At 40.8% G+C, this 21,532-nt stretch overlaps 1 protein-coding gene across 40 annotated transcripts in view; it reads left to right on the top strand.

Moving 5' to 3' along the window:
* The window catches only part of TCF7L2 (transcription factor 7 like 2), a 201,972-nt gene that overhangs the window by 71,262 nt on the left and 109,178 nt on the right, over window positions 1–21,532 (top strand). For all 40 annotated transcript variants that reach the window (XM_083741323.1, XM_083741345.1, XM_083741364.1 and 37 more), the window contains one exon: window positions 7,252–7,353. In XM_083741323.1, coding sequence (XP_083597449.1) covers window positions 7,252–7,353 — 102 coding nt within the window. The remainder of the gene's footprint in view (window positions 1–7,251; window positions 7,354–21,532) is intronic.

The following is a 21,532-nucleotide window of genomic DNA, read 5'->3' as shown; positions in this document are numbered from 1 at the left end:
GGATTGCTGCTACATAATTCCATAGCAGTGCTTTCTCTTTCTCACTCTCTCACCATCTGGATTGAGTTAGCTCACTCGGCAGTAGGACTGAGTCTCATTTCCTCCAACCAGTAATGTTATATAGGCAGTGATCCTGCCCTGCCCTAACATAATTGAAAATTATGTGTATTGTAGACTCGCAGCGCTGAAATGTAGACTCGTAAAAATCTGGGGCTCAGGTAGCCTGTGGAGATTGGATTTGGCACACAATGAAGCTTTTATGTAAAATAAGAATTATAAGCCACCACATTAATATTGTATTATGGCCATGACAATTCCTGGGCTGAGAGACTTTGAGGCAAGCTTGAAGCTGTTGAACGAAACAAACGTATTCTTTTATCAATAGAGCTGGATCTTTTTATTAGGGATGAGCTAAAACCAGGGGGTAGGGATTGAGGGATTCACAAATTTATTCGCTCATAAAATGCACCCCCTTTCATCAAGTTTTTGGGTCTCTCTCTCTCTCTGCAGGTGGTAGGTATACTGCAAAGAAAAGGTGGTCCTTCACACACATTCAGGTGACTACTGGCCCCTGTGCCTGTCATTCAGGCAGTGGTGGTGATACAATTCCATTGAAAGTGTGTTTGAAGTTCCTGTTGGCTGCAGCTTTGACACCATTTTTGTGCACGTTCAGTATATCCCCCTTCTTACAAGCAGTAGATATTTTGACATAACCAATCAGATTTAGCTGTGTGATTACTCCACTGAGGACAGAGCTAACACAGAGTGAGAACAGAGCCTTTCCTCTGAACTGGGTTTGTTGTTAGCTGAAACCTATTGACTATACGGTGTCTGTGTTATTTGGAAGAAAATAGGCTGCAAAGCAGGTACAACAGTTTCTGGTGATGGGAATACAAGCAGCAGTGAAGTGGTATGTAAAAAGGTGAGCTTCAGTGGGTCTTTTGGGCCTGTAATAGTGCCTTTACAAAAAAAGGCTTTCTGGAGAATATTGCTGGAGAATCATTTTAGCAAGCAGCATAGTTTTTTAAAATTTTGATGAAGACAGCTTTTTCAGGTCTTCTTTTTGTTTGCGTTCCATAGTAACCTTCACTTGGAGGTTACTTCATTGATTGCTGTACAGTACTCTAGTCTTTGATTGAGTTCGTTTACCCCATGGTTTATGTATCAGCATAATATCTGTTGCTAGTAATAACATCCTTATTGCTAATAACACACACTGATTTTTTAAGGCACAGTTCTACAAATTTTGAGATCACACCTTTTAATGTCAGGATAGTATTGGTAGAGATTTTCACACTTTGAGACTTTCAGGTTTTCCTCTTGAACAGAAACGTTCTTCAGGTCCTTAAGCTTTTAAAGATAAGTTTGGAAGTGTGTAACCAATGCTTGGTGAAATCTCAGTAGCAAGTTTTCCAGTGATTTGAGATGTGGGCTTCAGTTTGCTACATAGACAATGCTTTCAATGAGCAAACTCAGAATCAATTTAGCAGAAGAAGCTAAAATCTTTTCCAAATTTGATCAAATTTTTAAATATTTAATCTGGTTTGAGTCTTGTAGCAGAATCTGAATTATCTTTTGGTACAGTGATTTGATTCCCCCCCCCCCAGCACAGTCCCCCTACTGACATCTCCCTACCAGCACACTCTCTGTACTTATTTCCAAAGACTGACTACAAAAGAAGAAAAATGGCACCTTTTAGAAAGGTTTTTTAAATTGGTATTTAATATTTGGGAGGGAGCGGGGGAATCCTGGCAAAAAAAGACTGCAGTTAACATGTATAAGGAAGAGTGTGAGATCCCTTTTGGTTGCTGCAATTATGTTTAGAATCTGATATGATTAGATAGTCTCCAAACTGCAAGTGATGGAACTGGGCCTCTATTTTTGATAATAGTTTTTGGCTACGACTCCCAATAAATATATATTGCATTGAGCAGCATTGTTAAATTACAGTGGTACCTCTGGTTACGTACTTAATTCGTTCTGGAGGTCCGTTCTTAACCTGAAACTGTTCTTAACCTGAAGCACCACTTTAGCTAATGGGGCCTCCCGCTGCCACTGCGCCGCCGGAGCACGATTTCTGTTCTCATCCTGAAGCAAAGTACTATTTCTGGGTTAGCGGAGTCTGTAACCTGAAGCGTATGTAACCTGAGGTACAACTGTACTTGTTCTTAAACGAAAGGTTAGCCTCTGAGTAGTAACAAAATGTTTTGAACTCCTTAAACCAGCATTAAACCTGATACATGTGGTAACCTAAGCAAGGATTTTAACAGCCATTCTCGTCGGAGCTCAAACACATGATCAGCAGTTATTCATTATGTAATAGCTGCTGGGCTATACCACTTCACTCTGCAGTGACTGCTGCCAATAGGAAGGATGGCCCACATATGAAAATCTAGCAATTGGAGAACAGAGTCCAGACTATCATTATCCTGCTAGTGCTAAGTATTTGTGTGTGAGGTGGTTCTCTCTCTCCCCCCCACCCCCGTTCTCCCAGTAAAGGTCAGTTGTAAAGCTTCACTGGAGCTTGTGCTGAAAGTGACTAGGTAAATTCAGCACATTCTTTCTCAGCAGGACCTGCTTCCTGTGTATCCCAAATCCTATCTAGTGACCTCAGTAACGAGAATAAGCCTTGGCTGCTATTGTTGGAGGGAGTGAGCTGTACCCTATTCCAGCTTGTGCATTGTGAACAGGATTGTTTACGGAGTCTCAGTTTCACGGGCAATCTAGTGACTTATGCAAAGAGGTTGCTTGTACGTCATGGGGACACATGTTCTCCAATCTTTTATAACTTGTGCTGATGGACAAGGAGGAAATTGCTCTGCTAGACTAACAGAACTCAAGACATGGCTGTCTTTTGAAGAGAGCAGCATGCAGATACAACACTGTGGGTGTGATCATTGTTATAAGTGATGCTGACCTATTGACAATACAAATATTTGGAGAATCCACTTGTCTCTTTTCTCTGCTCTAATCTGTTTTCATTTTATTTTGCCACATTGCCATGCCCACCCACCCCTTCTTTCGTGGGCAGTTTTTTTTAGCCTAACACCTACACAGGGGGGTTGGTTGGGGTTGGGGGCTTCTTCAAGACTATCTGTTGTGCTTTGCAGATGAGAGCCCCTTCTCCCATTACAATTTTAGGAATATATTTGTGATGTTTCAAATGAAAAATATCAGCTTTGAATGTATGTGTGTCAGATGTAGGACTGTTGTTGTTGTTGTTGTTGTTTAGTCGTTTAGTCGTGTCCGACTCTTCGTGACCCCATGGACCAGAGAACGCCAGGCACCTCTGTCCTCCACTGCCTCCCGCAGTTTGGTCAAACTCATGCTGGTAACCTCGAAAACACTATCCAACCATCTCGTCCTCTGCCGTCCCCTTCTCCTTGTGCCCTCCATCTTTCCCAGCATCAGGGTCTTCTCCAGGGAGTCTTCTCTTCTCATGAGGTGGCCAAAGTACTGGAGCCTCAGCTTCACAATCTGTCCTTCCAGTGAGCACTCAGGGTTGATTTCCTTCAGTATGGAGAGGTTTGATCTTCTTGCAGTCCATGGGACTCTCAAGAGTCTCCTCCAGCACCATAATTCAAAAGCATCAATTCTTCGGCGATCAGCCTTCTTTATGGTCCAGCTCTCACTTCCATACATCACTACTGGGAAAACCATAGCTTTAACTATACGAACCTTTGTTGGCAAGGTGATGTCTCTACTTCTCAAGATGCTGTCTAGGCCTGTCATTGCCCTTCTCCCAAGAAGCAGGCGTCTTTTAATTTCGTGGCTGCTGTCACCATCTGCAGTGATCATTGAGCCCAAGAAAGTAAAATCTCTCACTACCTCCATTCCTTCCCCTTCTATTTGCCAGGAGGTGATGGGACCAGTGGCCATGATCTTCGTTTTTTTGATGTTGAGCTTCAGACCATATTTTGCGCTCTCCTCTTTCACCCTCATTAAAAGGTTCTTTAATTCCTCCTCACTTTCTGCCATCAAGGTTGTGTCATCTGCATATCTGAGGTTGTTGATATTTCTTCCGGCAATCTTAATTCCGGCTAGGGATTCATCCAGCCCAGCCTTTCGCATGATGAATTCTGCATATAAGTTAAATAAGCAGGGAGACAAAATACAGCCTTGTCGTACTCCTTTCCCAATTTTGAACCAATCAGTTGTTCCATATCCAGTTCTAACTGTAGCTTCTTGTCCCACATAGAGATTTCTCAGGAGACAGATGAGGTGATCTGGCACTCCCATTTCTTTAAGAACTTGCCATAGTTTGCCGTGGTCGACACAGTCAAAGGCTTTTGCATAGTCAATGAAGCAGAAGTAGATGTCTTTCTGGAACTCTCTAGCTTTCTCCATAATCCAGCGCATGTTTGCAATTTGGTCTCTGGTTCCTCTGCCTCTTCTAAATCCAGCTTGCACTTCTGGGAGTTCTCGGTCCACATACTGCTTGAGCCTTCCTTGTAGAATTTTAAGCATAACCTTACTGGCGTGTGAAATGAGTGCAATTGTGCGGTAGTTGGAGCATTCTTTGGCACTGCCCTTCTTTGGGATTGGGATGTAGACTGATCTTCTCCAATCTTCTGGCCACTGCTGAGTTTTCCAAACTTGTTGGCATATTGAGTGTAGCACCTTAACAGCATCATCTTTTAAAATTTTAAATAGTTCAGCTGGAATACCATCACTTCCACTGGCCTTGTTATTTGCAGTGCTTTCTAAGGCCCATTTGACTTCACTCTCCAGGATGTCTGGCTCAAGGTCAGCAACCACACTACCTGGGGTGTACGAGACATCCATATCTTTCTGGTATAATTCCTCTGTGTATTCTTGCCACCTCTTCTTGATGTCTTCTGCTTTTGTTAGGTCCTTTCCACTTTTGTCCTTTATTATGGAAATCTTTGTACGAAATGTTCCTTTCATATCTCCAATTTTCTTGAACAGATCTCTGGTTCTTCCCATTCTATTGCTTTCCTCTATTTCTTTGCATTGCTCGTTTAAGAAGGTCTTCTTGACTCTCCTTGCTATTCTTTGGAAATCTGCATTCAGTTTCCTGTATCTTTCACCATCTCCCTCGCATTTTGCTTGCCTTCTCTCCCCCGCTATTTGTAAGGCCTCATTGGACAGCCACTTTGCTTTCTTGCATTTCCTTTTCATTGGGATGGTTTTCGTTGCTGCCTCCTGTATAATGTTACGAGCCTCCATCCATAGTTCTTCAGGCACCATTCATATTCTTGATGCAGAACTTTAGCTGATTCTGGCACGCTGCAGCTCTGTGACGGATGGGCGTTGGCATGTGCATAATGCATGGAATGGTCCAGAGGAGGGATTTTAAAGTGGGTTTCAAAAATTGAAACATACACCTTGAAAATAGCACTATACTGCCTATCATAGATGTTGTCTTGCATGAAGGAGTAGAGAAGGACACACTTTACCAGGGCCTGGGTTCCTGGTCCAGATTGCAATTTTATTACCATGACAGGGCAGCCGGAGGGAATGAGTCAGAGTTGCAGATCTTGCTTGAAGATGTTTATGGAAACCTGTTTCCTGTATTTCGATACATTGGGCAGGATTCACCTAACATAACCCCATCAGCAGAAGACCTGCACAAGAACTTCCGCTTGCCCAATGGGGCTTTCCTCCCTGTATAACCCTCCCCGAAACTGGCTCCTGGAGGGAGAGTCCCACATAAATAATAGGGCGATAATGGTTCCTGGCTAGCTGAGATGCTTTCACAGATGTAATGACTGGAAGAACACAATGATGGATTTATTATTATTTAATAAATTTATTTACTGCCCTTCATCCAAAGATCCCCAGGCATATACAACATTGAAACATATTATGTATAAAACAACAACAACAACAAGCAATACCCCCACATCTAAAAGGATAAAGAATGTTTAATACCTAAAGGCCTGGTTGAAGAGGAATGTTTTTGCCTGGCACCTAAAGATATGTAATGAGGGCATCAGGAAAGCCCCCCTATTGTCCAGATCTTGTGAGATTTGCTGGTCCCAGTCAGAAACAGGATCAGAAAAAGCAATGTTCTGAGCCGTGTGTTACTGATGTGTGCCCTTCTTTGGAACAGAGGAAGTGTGCTTAGAAAGTTAAACCATGACTTGTAGTTTGAGAAATATTTGTACTTGTGTGGCATGCTCAAGGAAGTACCAGCCCCAAGTTTCTTCAGGTAGGAGGGAAAGCTGGTGTGAGGAACATAAAAACCACAATAATTGATACCAGAAAGAGTGGGAAGCCAAAATTTATGTAAGTAAATATCTAGTACACCCACCTGCCAAATATGACTATGTCATTCATTCTTTGATATGAAATCATTCATTACTTTGATATGAAAAGGCTATATAAATATAGAGGTTTAAAGTGAATTAGTCTATTTATAAAATGTTTGTAGCTATGGTAGTCCATTAGGCCAAAGCAACTTGTTGGGTTGGGCAGAGCCCACTATCCCCGGCGGGCGGGCGGCTTACTGTGAGGGAGAGGGGAAAGGCAGTGGGGCGGGCAGCGTGGTGCAGACACACCGGTGGAGCCAATCTGGTGTTACTGTTGGTTGGTTTGCACCCTGCCTCCTTCTCCACCCCACTCTCAGTGGTGTAATTTCAGAAATGTAGAAAATGTAATTTCAGAATTAACATAAAAAGCTTTGTTTCATAACTCATGAGACTGTATGTCTGGAATGGGATTGTAATAAGAGTATGGGAGGGAACCCATGTTATGTATTTGCCCGCCCCCTGCCCCCACAAAAAAAAATTGTTTAACTTTTAGAAGGCATATTTTCCGGCAGTAGCCTTTCAGCCATTCCCTACTTGGTTTATCAGCTTTAATGCCAGATTTTTCAACATTAATGTGCAGTTTTAAAGTTACTTTTTTCTGTTCCGGGATTCACAGATATTTGTATTCCTGCAATTGTGGTAACGATGAGTTGCCCTGTTTATTCCTTCTGTCCTCTGCATAATTTTCCTTTCCAGATTTACCATAGCGATTGACATATGAAGTAGAACATTGTGTTTGCCCTTTTATTCCCCTTTTAGTAAACACCTTGGAAATGTCTGTACACTCCATTTTTGTTCAACACAACCCCAATAAAGTATTTCTGTGGGGCTTTTACTTTATTTTTGTCGCATGCATTTTAGTTTCACTTACTTCCCCACGTTGCCTAATATGTGTTTGCTTTTATTTTATTTTTAAAGTTGCCTTTCTTTTCTGAACTCATTTTTCTTTTCCCGCATTTTTGTTTCCTCCATCCAGTACCTGCAGATGAAATGGCCACTGCTTGATGTTCAGGCAGGGAGCCTACAGAGTAGGCAAGCCCTCAAGGATGCTAGGTCTCCATCTCCAGCACACATTGTTGTAAGTAAACGAAGATGCACTACTTTTGTTTCTGTGTCTCTGTTTCTTTGGTGGAGGGGAAATAGGAACGGGTTTAATGAGTATTGCTTGTCACTTTTTGCCTTCTCCAGTTAAACACATTATGAAATAGTGGGAATAAATTCTGAGTTCTTGCTCTTTGAAATATCCATCAAGTTAAATACATTTCCTCCCCCTTTGTATCATTTATAAAAGTGTATTAAGTTATCTTATTAAGGAATGAGTGCTTTTTTGGTATAAAGTGAGAGGGGCCAGTACAGTGGTACCTTGGTTTACAACCATAATCTGTTCCAGAGGTCCATTTGTAAACCAAAACAGGTTGTAATGGGGCTTTCAAAAATTTTTTGTTTGTAATCCCAAAAAATGGGCGGGGGGGAAGGGTTGCAATCCAAAAAAAGGTTGCAAACTTGGACATGCACTTCTGGGTTTGACGTGTTTGTAATCCAAAACATATGCAAACCAATACGTATGAAAACCAAGGTACCACTGTACTCTTATTTTTGATCAAAGAGCCATGGGTGCCAGCACAAAATGGCCACCATGGGCAGCAAAAAAGAGAGATGATGATACTCAGTACTGGTGAGTGCTGTCACAAAAAAAAAACCACTGGTCATAACTGTTGATCTTCAAACTGGGCTTAAGATGATTGTTTGAAACACAGTTTTACTGAAGAAAAGGGACATTTCATAAGCAAGCTTCTTATTTGTGTGTTTCTTTTTTATTAATTCAGATTCAGAACACAAGGAATTTGGGCTGAAAAGAATGTTAATTTTTTTTTTAATGAGCTCCACTTTTCCTAGCATGGGAAATTGGTATGCAGCCACACTGTATCTGAATGGAAAATTAATTTCAGTCTGAAAATAATTAAGGATGGTTTCTATTTTTGTAGGCAGAGGTGTGTGTATGTATGTGCGTGACAGAATGAAATTTTAAAAATTCTGGATCAGTTTTATAAACCTATTGCGGCAGTATTTAAGGAAAGTTCTTCCTTGACCAAAGTATACTTAAGATAGCTACCAAAGTTACAACATGAAGCCTACTTGTAGGAATAGTTTCTTTAAATACTTCAAAAAGCTTCATGAAACCTCTTGTTCACACTGCAACTATAACTCCCACATTCTTGTCACACTATTCATAAAATAAAAATAGAAGAGAAACCCGCTTCAAGGAAAAAAGGTTTAGGTGAATCAAACTAGACCATAAATTTATATATATAATATTGGACACCTGTTAACTTTTTAAAGCAGCTGGTTCGTTTACAAAGTCCTTAATTTCACCTCACACAGCTACCGTAATTTTCCACCTTTTAATTACAATTCGTACATTTATAATGATTCCCATGATAAAAATGTAAGGTATAAATGGGAGTTAAACACTTACAGCTAAATTATGATTTATTATAACATCTATAATGGTATATAATAGTGTGTGTAGGTTTTGTTTTTTATTTTGGTACCAGCAGTTGTTGCTTATTGATAATATTGGGTGGCATCAGGAATACTTGCTATTTTACCTTGTAAGACTCTATATGCGGCTCTTCAATGAAAATGTCATTACCATTTTTGTTCCCTAATGAGTGCACTGAATGTGGCATATTCAAATAAGTAACCTCCCCCATTTCTAGAATACCTATAACCTTTCAGTGAGCTGGTATTCTGCCATTTCCTTAAACGCATTTGTTAAATGAACTTTGGGGGCGGGGGAGAACCTCTAACAGAAGAAATTCACTTCACACTTGTATCAATTAAATAAGAACTGGAGCTACATCTGATAGATGGTTTGAGAAACAAGGGACTGCAAACATTATCTGAAATATCTCCTGTTTATGAAAAATTAAAATTACTGCTTGCCTGTGCTGAAATAATGAAAAAAGGGGGGAAAGAACAAAACACCCTGACTTTATATACCTCTTAAATTAAAAAAAATATTCTCTGTAATGAGTCATGTTTGTTCAGAAGCAGCAAGTTTTCAACTTCATTGAACATGGCTGGCTTTCGCATTGGTTTCAAAAGTTCAACTGAGTCTGAATTCAACCTAGTAAGATTAAGCTGCAACCCTCAGCCTCTTCTTTTTAGGAAGTAAGGCTTCAATCCTAATTCTATTCACCAGAGACTAAGCCCCATTGAGTTCAATAAATCTGAATTATGAGCAGATATGGGCAGGATTGTGCAGTATATCCAACTGAATTTAGTTGGATTCTACTCTTGTGTGAGCAAGAGGCATATTAGACCATTTGTAGTGTTTTTTCTCCCCCCCCCCCCCCCCGTTTTTAAAGTGCTCTAGCTTTCCTTATGAGAATATATTCTTGCTCAAAGTGCTTGGGCAAGATCACAGGATTAGCGTGCTAAGACCATTCCCAAGACATATTTCTGTATTTTTGCTATACAAAGACTTACATTTAAGTTCCTTTGTACCTGGCAAAAAATCATGCCATGCCAAAAATAGTGGTATTTTGGTAACACACACAGCTTATAAAACGGAAACTCTTCAGAAATTCATCTGATTCCCTCCCTCCCTCCCTCCCGGAGGCAAGACTTTTGAAGTCAATGTAAATTTTACCTTGAGGTGAATTTATAGTGAGCAACTGTCCTGACTTTTCATTGTGTAATGAGCACATTCATAAACTAGGTTGGAACCTCGGGAAAAAAAGTACTATGGTGCTATAGAAAATCTATAATTACGTGTATGTTTTTGCTCAAGGAGAGGGAAATCTTGCTTTGAAAATGCAAGAGGGCAGGAGTAACTTAGGACAAAAGTTTCTGAAATCTCTCTGTTCTCAATATATTAACCTATCGATTTTCACCATAGGAATCTTTGCACAGTATTCAAAGTCATGCGCTGAATTTGGACCACAAGGCAATTTTATCTGAACGTTCACTGTTTTGACCAGGATAGTGATAGAAAGTTTGGCCACAGCTGCAATAGTTACGAGAGGATGGAGTTACTACGTTGAAATGTTTTATTTCCCTTGGGTTTTGCATTCAGTTCCTGGATGAACCAACTGTGTGTGTTCCATATTGGCCAAACCTTTTTAGTTAGAAGTACAACAATTTATCAGCTCCTAGTAAGATGTTGATTATGCAGCAAGGTACACATATAGCACATTTTGAGACAGTTCGTCTCCCCTCACTATAGAAGCACGGCTCTTCCCAGTCCTAAAAATTGAATGATATAAGCAGTGAAGGTGAAAATGTGTAGAGTCATTCTCAAATTCGAGGGAAGGGATGGACTAAATAAACTTTTGCTCTTTGGGGGAAAGGTGACTCTGAGAAAAATCACATGACATTTTGACAGCATATTTATTTTTGCAGCGTATTTATTTTAAAACCATTTGTGCATCACCCTTTATGTGGTTCTCAACAGTTTTAAACAATATTTAATACACAGTAGGAAATTTGCATAAAAATAAAACACAGAAGGAACAGTAAGAACTGTTTGGAGGACTAAGAATAAATAAAATAAAAGATGGTACAGTGGAAGACATAGGTGAGTAAAAGGATATTTGCCAGCTGTCAAAAGAATTGATTGATTATTTAATTTCTGCACCACTTACTATATTAAAAAATATCTCTTAGTGGTATATAGAAAACCGAAGCAACAACAGAAAACTTAAAATATCACAAAAGTACAGTTACATAAAAAGTTACATTAATGCAAAGTTACACACACACACACACACACACACACACACACCCTACCTCAGTTCATTTTCCTTCTGACATACCCTCCCTCTCACCCAGGGTCCAAACAACGCCCCCCCCTGCAAAGTTCCACAGTGAGAAGAGTTCCTAGTCTCTCACTCTAGACTTGTTTTTTATGGGCAGGCCGAAGTGGATGGTACTTACTCAGGCTGCCCATAGCTGTGTCTTGTTCAGCTTCACTCTCCACACCCAGCTCCAGCAAATTTAAGGAGCTTCCAAGTGAGTCCAGAGAATGGGACAAGGGCTCCCCATCACTCGCAGATTTTTCTTCACCCTCCGTCCCCTCCTCCTTTTCAGCAGCCCCAGCTTTTGTAACTGTAGTCAGTCAGTGCCCCATGGAAAAGGGCCTGTGATGCAGAGAGCAGGTCTTCCAGGACTCACAGCCAAGATGGAAGATAGGTTCAAGTTTAAGTGAGCTTCCTTGTGGAGAGCATTCCACATGTTGGAGCACCATAGCTGCAAAAGCCCACAGTCCAATTCTCACCAGCCTAACCTCAGAAAGTTGAGGGCCTCTAGAGATGGGTGTAGCATCTAGGCTAAAAAAACAGGATAACTCTTCAAAGGCAGCTCCCATGCAAAGCACTGCACTAGGCAGCCCTGAGGGGAATAACACTGGATAGGTTACCTCGGGGCAGGAGTGGTTTTGGCTGGTGCACCAGCAGGTACAAAGCCCTAGACTTACCCGATACAATCCTGTCCACAGCAGGCTGATTTTCTGGATTGGAAGAACAGTTGAGCAACTGTATCTTTGCTTATAAACATAGAGCCTCATTACTGTTTTCCAACATTGATCCAGCACTTCCACTGCAGCTGAAGTTTGGGAAAATAGACCCCGAGGGGGGTTGGTGCTAGTAGCAGGTTCTTTTGCCATAGGAGAGAGGTGTGGGGACTAGGTTTAGATGTGTAACCATAATTGCCATGTGTCTTCTGCTGGTGCCAAAGTGTGCCAACACTGAAATAGAACGGCCCCTACAAAAGAAAAAGAGATTCAGCATTGCTGCTGATCTTGTCAGCAGCCGTTATCTTGTGGATGGGGTGGGGGCTGAAAGGATCCCCCACAAAACTTCCCTCTGACTTTCTACCCTGGCCAAGTGGTCACTTACCCCTCCCAAGAGTTTAACACCACTGTCAAATATGACAGCGCTCATCATGTGTTGGGTGACTTAAGAGCCCATAGAAATGTAGATAACTAACTGCTGCACTTCTGCTTCTTTTGATTGGGACTAGTATAGGTTGTTGTTTAGTCGTTTAATCATGTCCGACTCTTCGTGACCCAATGGACCAGAGCACGCCAGGCACTCCTGTCTTCCACTGCCTCCCACAGTTTGGTCAAACTCATGCTAGTAGCTTCGAGAACACTGTCCAACCATCTCGTCCTCTGTCGTCCCCTTCTCCTTGTGCCCTCCATCTTTCCCAACATCAGGGTCTTTTCCAGGGAGTCTTCTCTTCTCATGAGGTGGCCAAAGCATTGGAGTCTCAGCTTCAGGATCTGTCCTTCCAGTGAGCACTCAGGGCTGATTTCCTTAAGAATGGATACATTTGATCTTCTTGCAGTCCATGGGACTCTCAAGAGTCTCCTCCAGCACCATAATTCAAAAGCATCAATTCTTTGGCTAGTATAGGAGATGTACCCAAATTTATACTACTAATATGGATATACAGACCATCGCAGATATCCTGCTGCCTGACTAAGTTCTTTGTGCATATCCGGTTTTTTTTATTATGCATTTATTCAGCACCATCAGTGTGCATGGCACTTAACAGTTTATGAGAGGACAGTTCCCTGCCCTAAGGGCCTTGCAATCTAAATTTCAACATAGAATAAACAATAGAGGGAAAGGAGAGCAGTGGCAGCAGTGATAAATAGAAAATCAGTGTGCAATTGTTTCAATTACATGTGCCTTAGCTTAGTTCTATGCTGTGGCTGGAGTCCTTTATCTACTTACCTGAGTAGGTGTGCAGGTGATGGTGGTGTAAGGTACGGTGGCACAAAGCCTTCATGGAAATGTGAGTTTTGAGAAGGGATTTGAAGGAAGTAAGAAATGTAGCATCACATGCGTCTGCATCCCCACCCCCCTGTGCATTTTATAGCCAGACACTATTATTTTGGTCTTATATCTGTTTACTGGTTTGCAGCACTGTCAGCTTCTGCAAAATGTAAAGCAGAAAAATAGATATTTCTGCCTCTCCCCCCCCCCCCCTTTTCAGGCTCCTGTCCTCAAAAGTTTACTATGGAGAGACATGCCACCCAACTACCCCCCCCAGCTATTCTTGAATTTCATGCAGCATGTGTACCTGTTTCAGTCCTTTCTTCTTCCCAGGGTCTTCAAAGCTACCATCTTTGCACACAGGCTGCATGTTGAAATCCTACCAGAATCCTGTGGTACTACAAAGGGAAGGGTTTGTGCATGTTTCATTTCATTCCTTACAACGAAGAATGCTGCATAATATGAGGTCAAGGAGAGCTGGGTATTAGCATGCGTTGCAAAAGGGCAGATTTTGGCATATAGACATTTGGAATAGCTTTGTAGCCCTTTATGAATACTGGATGTGATAACTATTATTGCTTCGACATGAGTCACAATGGAACTGTTCTACTAAGGCGTTTGGCCCAAGTTAACCCTTGTGAATTATAAACTGCACATGATATTATTTAAGTGGATGTTAATGAAATGCATGTTTATGCCCCCTGAATATGCAAATGACATCAGGACACAGATGAGGGCAAGGCCAGGGTAAATGTGGAAAATGGTACACGTGGGTCTTATCTTTCAGTATGCATCTGCATGAACAGAAAGGGAAGGCCCATGCTGCCTGTTTGGCATTTTGCTTCATAGCCACCATTCTTGGGGGAGTAAATGACTGCTTTCATATGGTACTTCACTACATCCCTGTGTGTGTTGGGTGTCTCACAATGGGACCATGCTTCTGCCCGGAGATAAAGTGCACACTTTAAGGTTAAACGTATCTAGACTGATGGGAGTAAGGGAGGTTGGACTTTGTTCCAGAATCAGTACCCAAAATAACAAATAACTGCTGAAAAGTGAAGGGTCTGTTTTCTAAGCAAGATAAATGGCAAACATTATCCCATTCATGACTAGTGCTCATTGTTGAATTTTATCTGTGCAGTTATTTCAGAAGTGCATATTGCAGCAATTCCTGCAACTTATTGTGCTACCTTTTTGGCAGTGGAAGGAATCATCTGGTGACTCAATGATATATTCTCAAGGTGATAGTTTATATGAGGATTGAGTTGAAATAATGCTTCAGAATATTTTTGCATAGCCAACATACATGCACAGTGCCTGTTTCTTCTTTCCCATGTATCCAGCAAGCCAGAAGTATTCAAATGTGTTTGGGCAATAGTAGCAATGATTAGGGTAAACAGTCTGGTATTCACCAACGGAGAGCATACCTGCATGGTAACACATACTCACCTGTGTGTCTCCAGTATGGAAACAACATTCTCAGTGATTAGGTTGAACCCTTGAAACACTTATACTTTGTAGCATCCTTTCTTATCTGTGAAACATGGTCTGTCCTTGCATCTTTAGTTGTACAAGTGGAGTGCAGGCGGGTGCTGGATGTTTGTGTCAGGCATCCTGAAGTAGAGTACATGTCAGGGTTTTAGGTAGACAAGTGTAAGTCTTTAAGTATTTATTCTACATCTTTATTTTGCACCTATGTCAAGTACTTTGCTTTTGTTCAATTCACCCTTCTCCATAGTTCCTGTCACCAGTGTTCACCTCTGTATGCTCTAAGCATGCACAAGATGAGGCCTCAAGGTGACGTTGCTTAATATCCAAGTTATGGTCTCCCTGCTTCATGTTTATAGCTTCCTGCTGCACTGTGATCAGAGGAATGTGATGGGAGGAGGAGGAGACAGAAGTTTTTTGGGCTCCCTTGAGTTCTGTGAGTGGTTTGGTGTTTTGCTTTATTTTTCACTTGTACCACTGTCAAAGTCGGTGCAGTCTTATGTTAGAATTGGAGGTAGGACTCGATCCTTAGGGAGTATAAATTTGTAATAAATAATAGTTACTTCTCCCATTTTGTCCACTGGCAGTGCAGACAAGCTAGTATGGAGGTGCACAAGCATCACAAAGTTGCACTATCAGTGGTGATGGTGTGCCTTGGACGTATGGTGGAATAGCCAGGTTTTCATCATACTCTGACTAGGAAGGCTTTGGAGTATTTCCACAAAAATTATTTAGCGGTTATTAGGAATAATAATAGTATGAAAATCCAGATGCCTAGCAAGGCAAAATGAAAGCCTAGGACGTTGAAAGTGCAATAAAGAAGAATATGAATTAAAAGGATGCAAGCACTGACTGAAGGAAGGGTGATGAGCAAGAACACAATATTGACACTCATTCCTGGCTGCTAAACTGTGGCTCATCTAGAGCAGAGGTAGCCAGCACAGTGCCCTTCAGATGTTGGACTGTAACACCCATTACCCATGACATTGGTCATGCTTGACGGGAGTTGGAGTCTCACAACCTTTGAAGGGCACCACTCTGACTGTCCTAGCCTTAAAGACATGACTGGCTACAACCTAATGACAGTTGCCCTCATAGGAACACATAAGCATTATACAGAATCTGACTATTAGTTTATCCTTCTCGGTATTGTCCACTATGACTGGCAATGGCTTTTCATGGTTTCAGACAGGGGCATTTCCAGCCCTCTCTGGTTATGGCAAGAATTGATCCTGGCACCTTATGCATGCAAAACAGATACCCCAACACTGGGCCACAACCCACCTTAATATTCCTTACGATGAGCTTCAGACATCTCCATATACAGTTAAATCTTCAGAGAGAACTGAAATTACAACTTTTCATAATCGCTAGTTACTTTAGCATGCTTATAACTGGTGCACTGCAACTGAAACCAATCTCTTCTTCTTTCAGTGCTTACATTGTCTGCCAACATGGCATTATTTGTAGTAACTTGGGAATAACCGTTACATGGCTAAATGTGACTGGTAATATTTCACTATTTATTCACACTCTTATTTACAGCATTCAGTAGCTTGCTGAATCCTTGGGAAGCAACAGGTAGGAGGAGATTTCATTCCATGTAGCTCAGGTGTTATTTCACATATTATAACTTGGAACTTGGATTAATGAGTTAAGCTGACAAACAGAAATCCAAAACGCTTAGGATATGGATTGTTAACACATAATAAGGCATCTGCCTCCTTTTAAAAAAAGCAGAAGCAAAAGAAAAGAACACTAAGTCGCTGCATCTCTCTGTAATCTTCTGCTGAATGATAAGTCTAGGATATCAGAGTGTTTTGCAAAGAATAGACACTGCCATGTAAAGTCTTGAAAAGACAAACCAAGTACAGCTGTTGAATGTATGCTTCCTACCATCTGTTAAGAGTTCACGTCTTCTATCAGATTACACTGTTGTTCAGTGTAATTGCATTGCCTTAGAAGGCATGGCCTTGGGCATTCCAGAACCTTGGCATTTTGGTAATCTTCATTCATACCCTAAGATTGAAAGTCACTGATGGAAAAAGCCTGAATGAATCAGTGTATACATAAACGTTGCAGGAGTACTTAGCTACTGTGCTAGAGTTTATTCAGCTAAACTGCATTTAAAACCAACTGTACATTCCAAGCAATATGTAAAGGAGTGATTCCTAAAACAATGTGTTTGTTTTGATGTCCTAGTTCCTGGGTTTCAGTCAGTGTGAAATGTAAGACTTCTTGATTAAGCTATGAGCAATGGATGTTTGAGCAATGATATAATGTAAACATACAGGGTGGAATTCAATGTAGTATGAAGAAGATAGTTCTGTCTGTGCAAGCCTTTCTGTTTGCCCGTTGGAACAATCTTGCCTTGAAAACTGTGCTTATTGCACTTTTTTTGTCAAATGGAAGGGAATTTGCAAAATGTTTGGAGGATAATGGAACTTACATAATACTGTGCAATACTCTGCAATTCCCACCATGGCATTCTCTCTTGGTTGCTAAGTGGCTAGCAGAAATTATTCACAGATTTTTTTGGGGGAGAGGGTTCTGTGGAATAATAAGATGTGGGGAATAATTTTCAACTATTAGAAGCTCTTGGGAATGATATTCTGCAATATTTAGGCTCATTAGTAAAGGACTGTTGCTTGGCTCATAGTGAAGATCTGTGGTGCTCTGGTTGTTGATGTGTGAGGCTGTTCCATCCCAAGTGTTGCCTAATCAGTGTGGGAGACTTGGCTGGGCTGCCTGATACAAGACTACTTCAGGCAAGTTGTAATTAAAGCTAAAACTGAATGTAATCTGACATAGTGAAAGAGATTGGAATTAAGTAATTATAGATTTGACATTTGAGCCATGGACTGCCCATTGGCTGAATCCAATTCAAGAAATAGGTGTTTAATATGATTCCCAATGTAAACTGGAAAAGCTGAATCAGTGTCTTTGTAAAGTAAGGATGCAGTAAGATTTGGGTACTGTTCCTAAAAAGAATTTTAAAAAAGAATTACCATAGCTGTCCAAGTGCAACCTAAAGAAAAGAACAGATCTTTGATATTATCAAGGAAGTTAGAATCACTATTTGCTGAAGCTGCTATAAATTCATAATGTTACTTTGGTGAATACAGTTCAGGAGCTTTGGGTGGGCATTTTGTGTTGCTCTTCAGACATTTTGCCCTCTGTATTTATCTCATGCTTCTACTGTCCCTTCATATTTGTAGGAGAGAATAAAAGCACTGCTCAGAAGATTCAGTGTAAAATTTAAATTAGATGTGAACAACTTGCTTATGGGCTATGTCTAAAGACTGTTGAGCACTAATCCATTAGATTGGAAATAATAAGGTTGTCCAGGAAAGGCTTTTCTTGTCTCAAAGCCATATATTGACAGAAGTGTTAAAAAAATGTTCTAATTCTGGACTTTAGGTAAAAAAATTCTAGAGGAATAAAAAAGAAAGAAAGAAAGAAATAATAGTTCCTGACCACTGAAGCACAGTATCAAGACTATTAAAATTGCAATTTCCCCCTTGATATTATTTTACATAAAGAATTTAAAAACATATATATTATCATATATAATGAAATAAAATGTGAAGACACAAGAAGAACATAACCAACAGCATTATAAAGTTCTTAAATGCATTTTGACTGTGTGGTCGTCTTCAGTTGCAAATAACAGTAGTAAGTAGATTAGCCGCTCCAGGGTGGCTCCAGAATGGATTGTATTTCAGGCTTGCTAACATCAGGGTTCATGGTCATATGATCTGGGGAAATACTAGGATGAAAAATCCTCCAGTCACCAGAGTATTGGAGCCTGGACAAGAAAAGTTCTAGATAGAATCCCAAGAACCCACTGCAAATTCCTTTGAATATCCATCCACATAGGCCTTTCTGTAGAAAGGGTGCATATCCAACGGTGTGTGGAATGCATATTTGTATACAGGCAGTAGGCAAGCACTGTAGAACCACTGCCAGTTAGGACTTTCTGGTGCATATTCAATGTATCTCCCTGTAGTTTTCATACTTCAGTGAGTTAACGGCTATAAGCACTGGTGAATATATGTAAATTGGGTCTCAATATTGCATGTTTACAGAGGTTATATATTCCATGGTATTTGGATAGTGAAAGGCCTCTTGACTTATTAAGCTCTCTCAATAGTAGTGATATGTTTATCCTTCATTATCGTCACAATACTAACAAGTATTGTTAGACACTTCTATGTTATTAGGTCACATTCCTGTTCCTAGGTACTTACATATTCAAACTGCCCTGTTTTTACTGCATGTTGCTACTTGCACAAGGCAAACATTACACGGTTGTACTTTGCTATCACAGTTTTAGCGAATTATGGCACACTACTTGGGATTATTAAATGGGCCACCCAGAAGCAAGTTGCCAGACTTCCATCCTGAAAGAACTTGTAGCAGCATCCTGGTTGCAATGGCTTATTAGCACTTGGATATTTTTAACAAGCACAGAAATCTTGATTTATTTTTTTGAATTTTAAGGGTATTGAACTTTCAACCCAACTTGAGCAGTAGTAAGGTCTATTAAGCAAGGTTATGGTTTATGACCTATACTTAGGGAATCTAGGTACAAGTAGGCATTTCAAGCTTTCCCAATATTTCACAATCACAAACTTCACGCAACATGAGACAAAATGTCCAGAAGTGGCAAATTGTTGATGTGTAACATGTTTCTGTAAAGTTATTATCTCTCAATGCACTACCCAAGTCATGGACTTGGCATGATCATTGAAGGTTCAATTGAGCCAAGATTCACAAGGCTTTAGTCCTAAATCCAAAATGCATGAAACAGTAATACAGTAGAAATGTTTATAGGATAGATTCATTTTGTTTCTTCTAACCATTGAAAATTTTCAGCTAGCTCTATACTGACACTAGCCAGCCTAGTTCCCAGCTGCCATAAACTGCAGCCAGCACACCATTCTGCCTAGGCATGGTCAGAGCTGTAATCCAAAATAGTTGGGATACACCAGGTTGGGAAAAGCTGCCCTGCACATGTGAAAAGATGATGTCCAGGACTGCATTCATGGTTAGCTGTAAGACACAAACACTAGCAGTTCAGAGCTATTGTTTTAGATATTAATGCTGACAACAGTCTTGTGTGGGATGGACCAAGTCCTGGGCCCAGCTTGGTTAAGGCACCATTTGTTGTAGCAATTAGTGGGGTATATAGCTGTTAAGATGTTTACGTTTCAAGCACATGGTGTGTGCGCATGTGTGTGCATGCATTAAATAGGAGGGACAGTAAAAAAAAAAAAAAGGGACAGTGCAGGAAGCAGCAGTGTGTTAATTAATGCACCACGTGCGAAGTATCCCTCTATTTTATTGTATCTAATATGTGAGAAGCTGCTTACAGACGATGAAAGTCTGAATGCCTGCATTGAAAACACCCTCCATAAAGCCTGTATAATGTTGCTGTGTGCATGTTGTACCTCATTGCTAAGAGAGAGAGAGAGAGAGGGAGAGACCTCCGTGAAGAGAATGACAGGGTTTGATATAAACCAGCAGGACTGCATTTCTGCCATTATTCAACAGTAAACCCTTTCACAATACCATATGCTGTGCATTCCATCACAGCAGTGTAGGGTGTGATATAGTTAAAGCACATTCTGCAAACAGGAAATGCTGGTAACCACTCTGTGTGCTTTTCATGGAGATAAAGTAATGGGAGAGAGTTAAAAAAATATATACTTCAGTCTTGGCAAAGGGAAGGAACGGGGAAGGTACGATGTGAGACTGAGAGAAATTTCAGACCTAGAACTACTAATATATGTAGAAACTCAGGTTGAAAATGAAGCGACTGAGCACTGAGCAACAGGTGAAAGTACTGCTTTACTCTTGAGGGCTGCTCTGTTACTACTTTTCAGTGTGGGTCTCCTTTGCCCTCATGGAGTAGACCCATGTGGGTGGCTTTCATCCCCCCCCCCCCGCACCAGTGTTTTCCTCACGCGCTCCTTTGATTTGGGTTCCAAAAAAAATTGCACAAGGCTTATTTTTAAATGTTTGTGTGCTATTTAAAAATAAATAAATAAAGCATGAACTTTTTTCCTCCCCTCATCTTGGCAAGCCCTGCAAACATTGGTATTAAAAAATATTTTGTTACTTTCCTTGGCAGCCTTCTGGAAAGAAGGAGTTGCAACACCAGCCTAATAGGCAATATTCCAAAAAAGTAAAGGAGATGGAGCAGTTGGGAGAGAGAGAGAGAGAGAGAGAGAGAGAGAGAGAGAGAGAGACTTTGAATCACAAACAGACACCATGGCTTTAATAAAATAAATGAAGTGAAGCCTTTTGAGCTCTGGGTGGACTATGTTGGTGCAAGTCAGGCTTTACTAGTGGTAGTGAAAATTGACAGGCTGAGAACTGGGACATAAACAAAAATGTCAGTCCCAGGGAGTCTTGTTCGCTGGACAATGTCTCAATTGTTTCCTTGATTTTTCGCAGGCAGCAGGGGATATTGGGAGATTAACTGTTTACCATCCATACAGGCTTTAGAGGTGTTTGCAGGAAGAGGTGGCAGAAAATAGTGTTTTCTGTTTGGAAGCGATTAAACATGTCAGTGGGGAGATAAGGAAAAGGTCACCCTGCTCTCCACATATTTGTCTAGCATTCAAGTTGAAAGCCCCATGTGTTTAAAAAGTTTTGCTCTCTTTTTTTGCAAACTGCCTTTTTTTGCATTCTGCAAAGCAGGTTTTGTGTGTGTGTGTGTGTGTGTGTGTGTGTGAGAGAGAGAGAGAGAGAGAGAGAGAGAGAGAGAGAGAGAGAGAGAGAGAAAGAAAGAAAGAAAGAAAGAAAGAGAAAGAAAGAAAGGCGCGATGTTTCTTTGGAGGTGGGGTGAGCCAGATTTTTGTAAATGTTCATTGGAAAGATAGAATCAAGCCTGCAAGGAGTTTCTTCTTTAATTTAGGAGGCAGTGTTGACAAGACAGTTTTGAAATCAGGGAAAATCTGAGAAGCAGCAAGTTGC

This window comes from Podarcis gaigeae (assembly GCF_964106915.1).
Source record: "Podarcis gaigeae genome assembly, chromosome: 5".
Taxonomy (NCBI): Eukaryota; Metazoa; Chordata; class Lepidosauria; order Squamata; family Lacertidae; genus Podarcis; species Podarcis gaigeae.
Note: the sequence above shows the minus strand (reverse complement) of the source record. Positions and strands in the feature narration are given on the sequence as shown.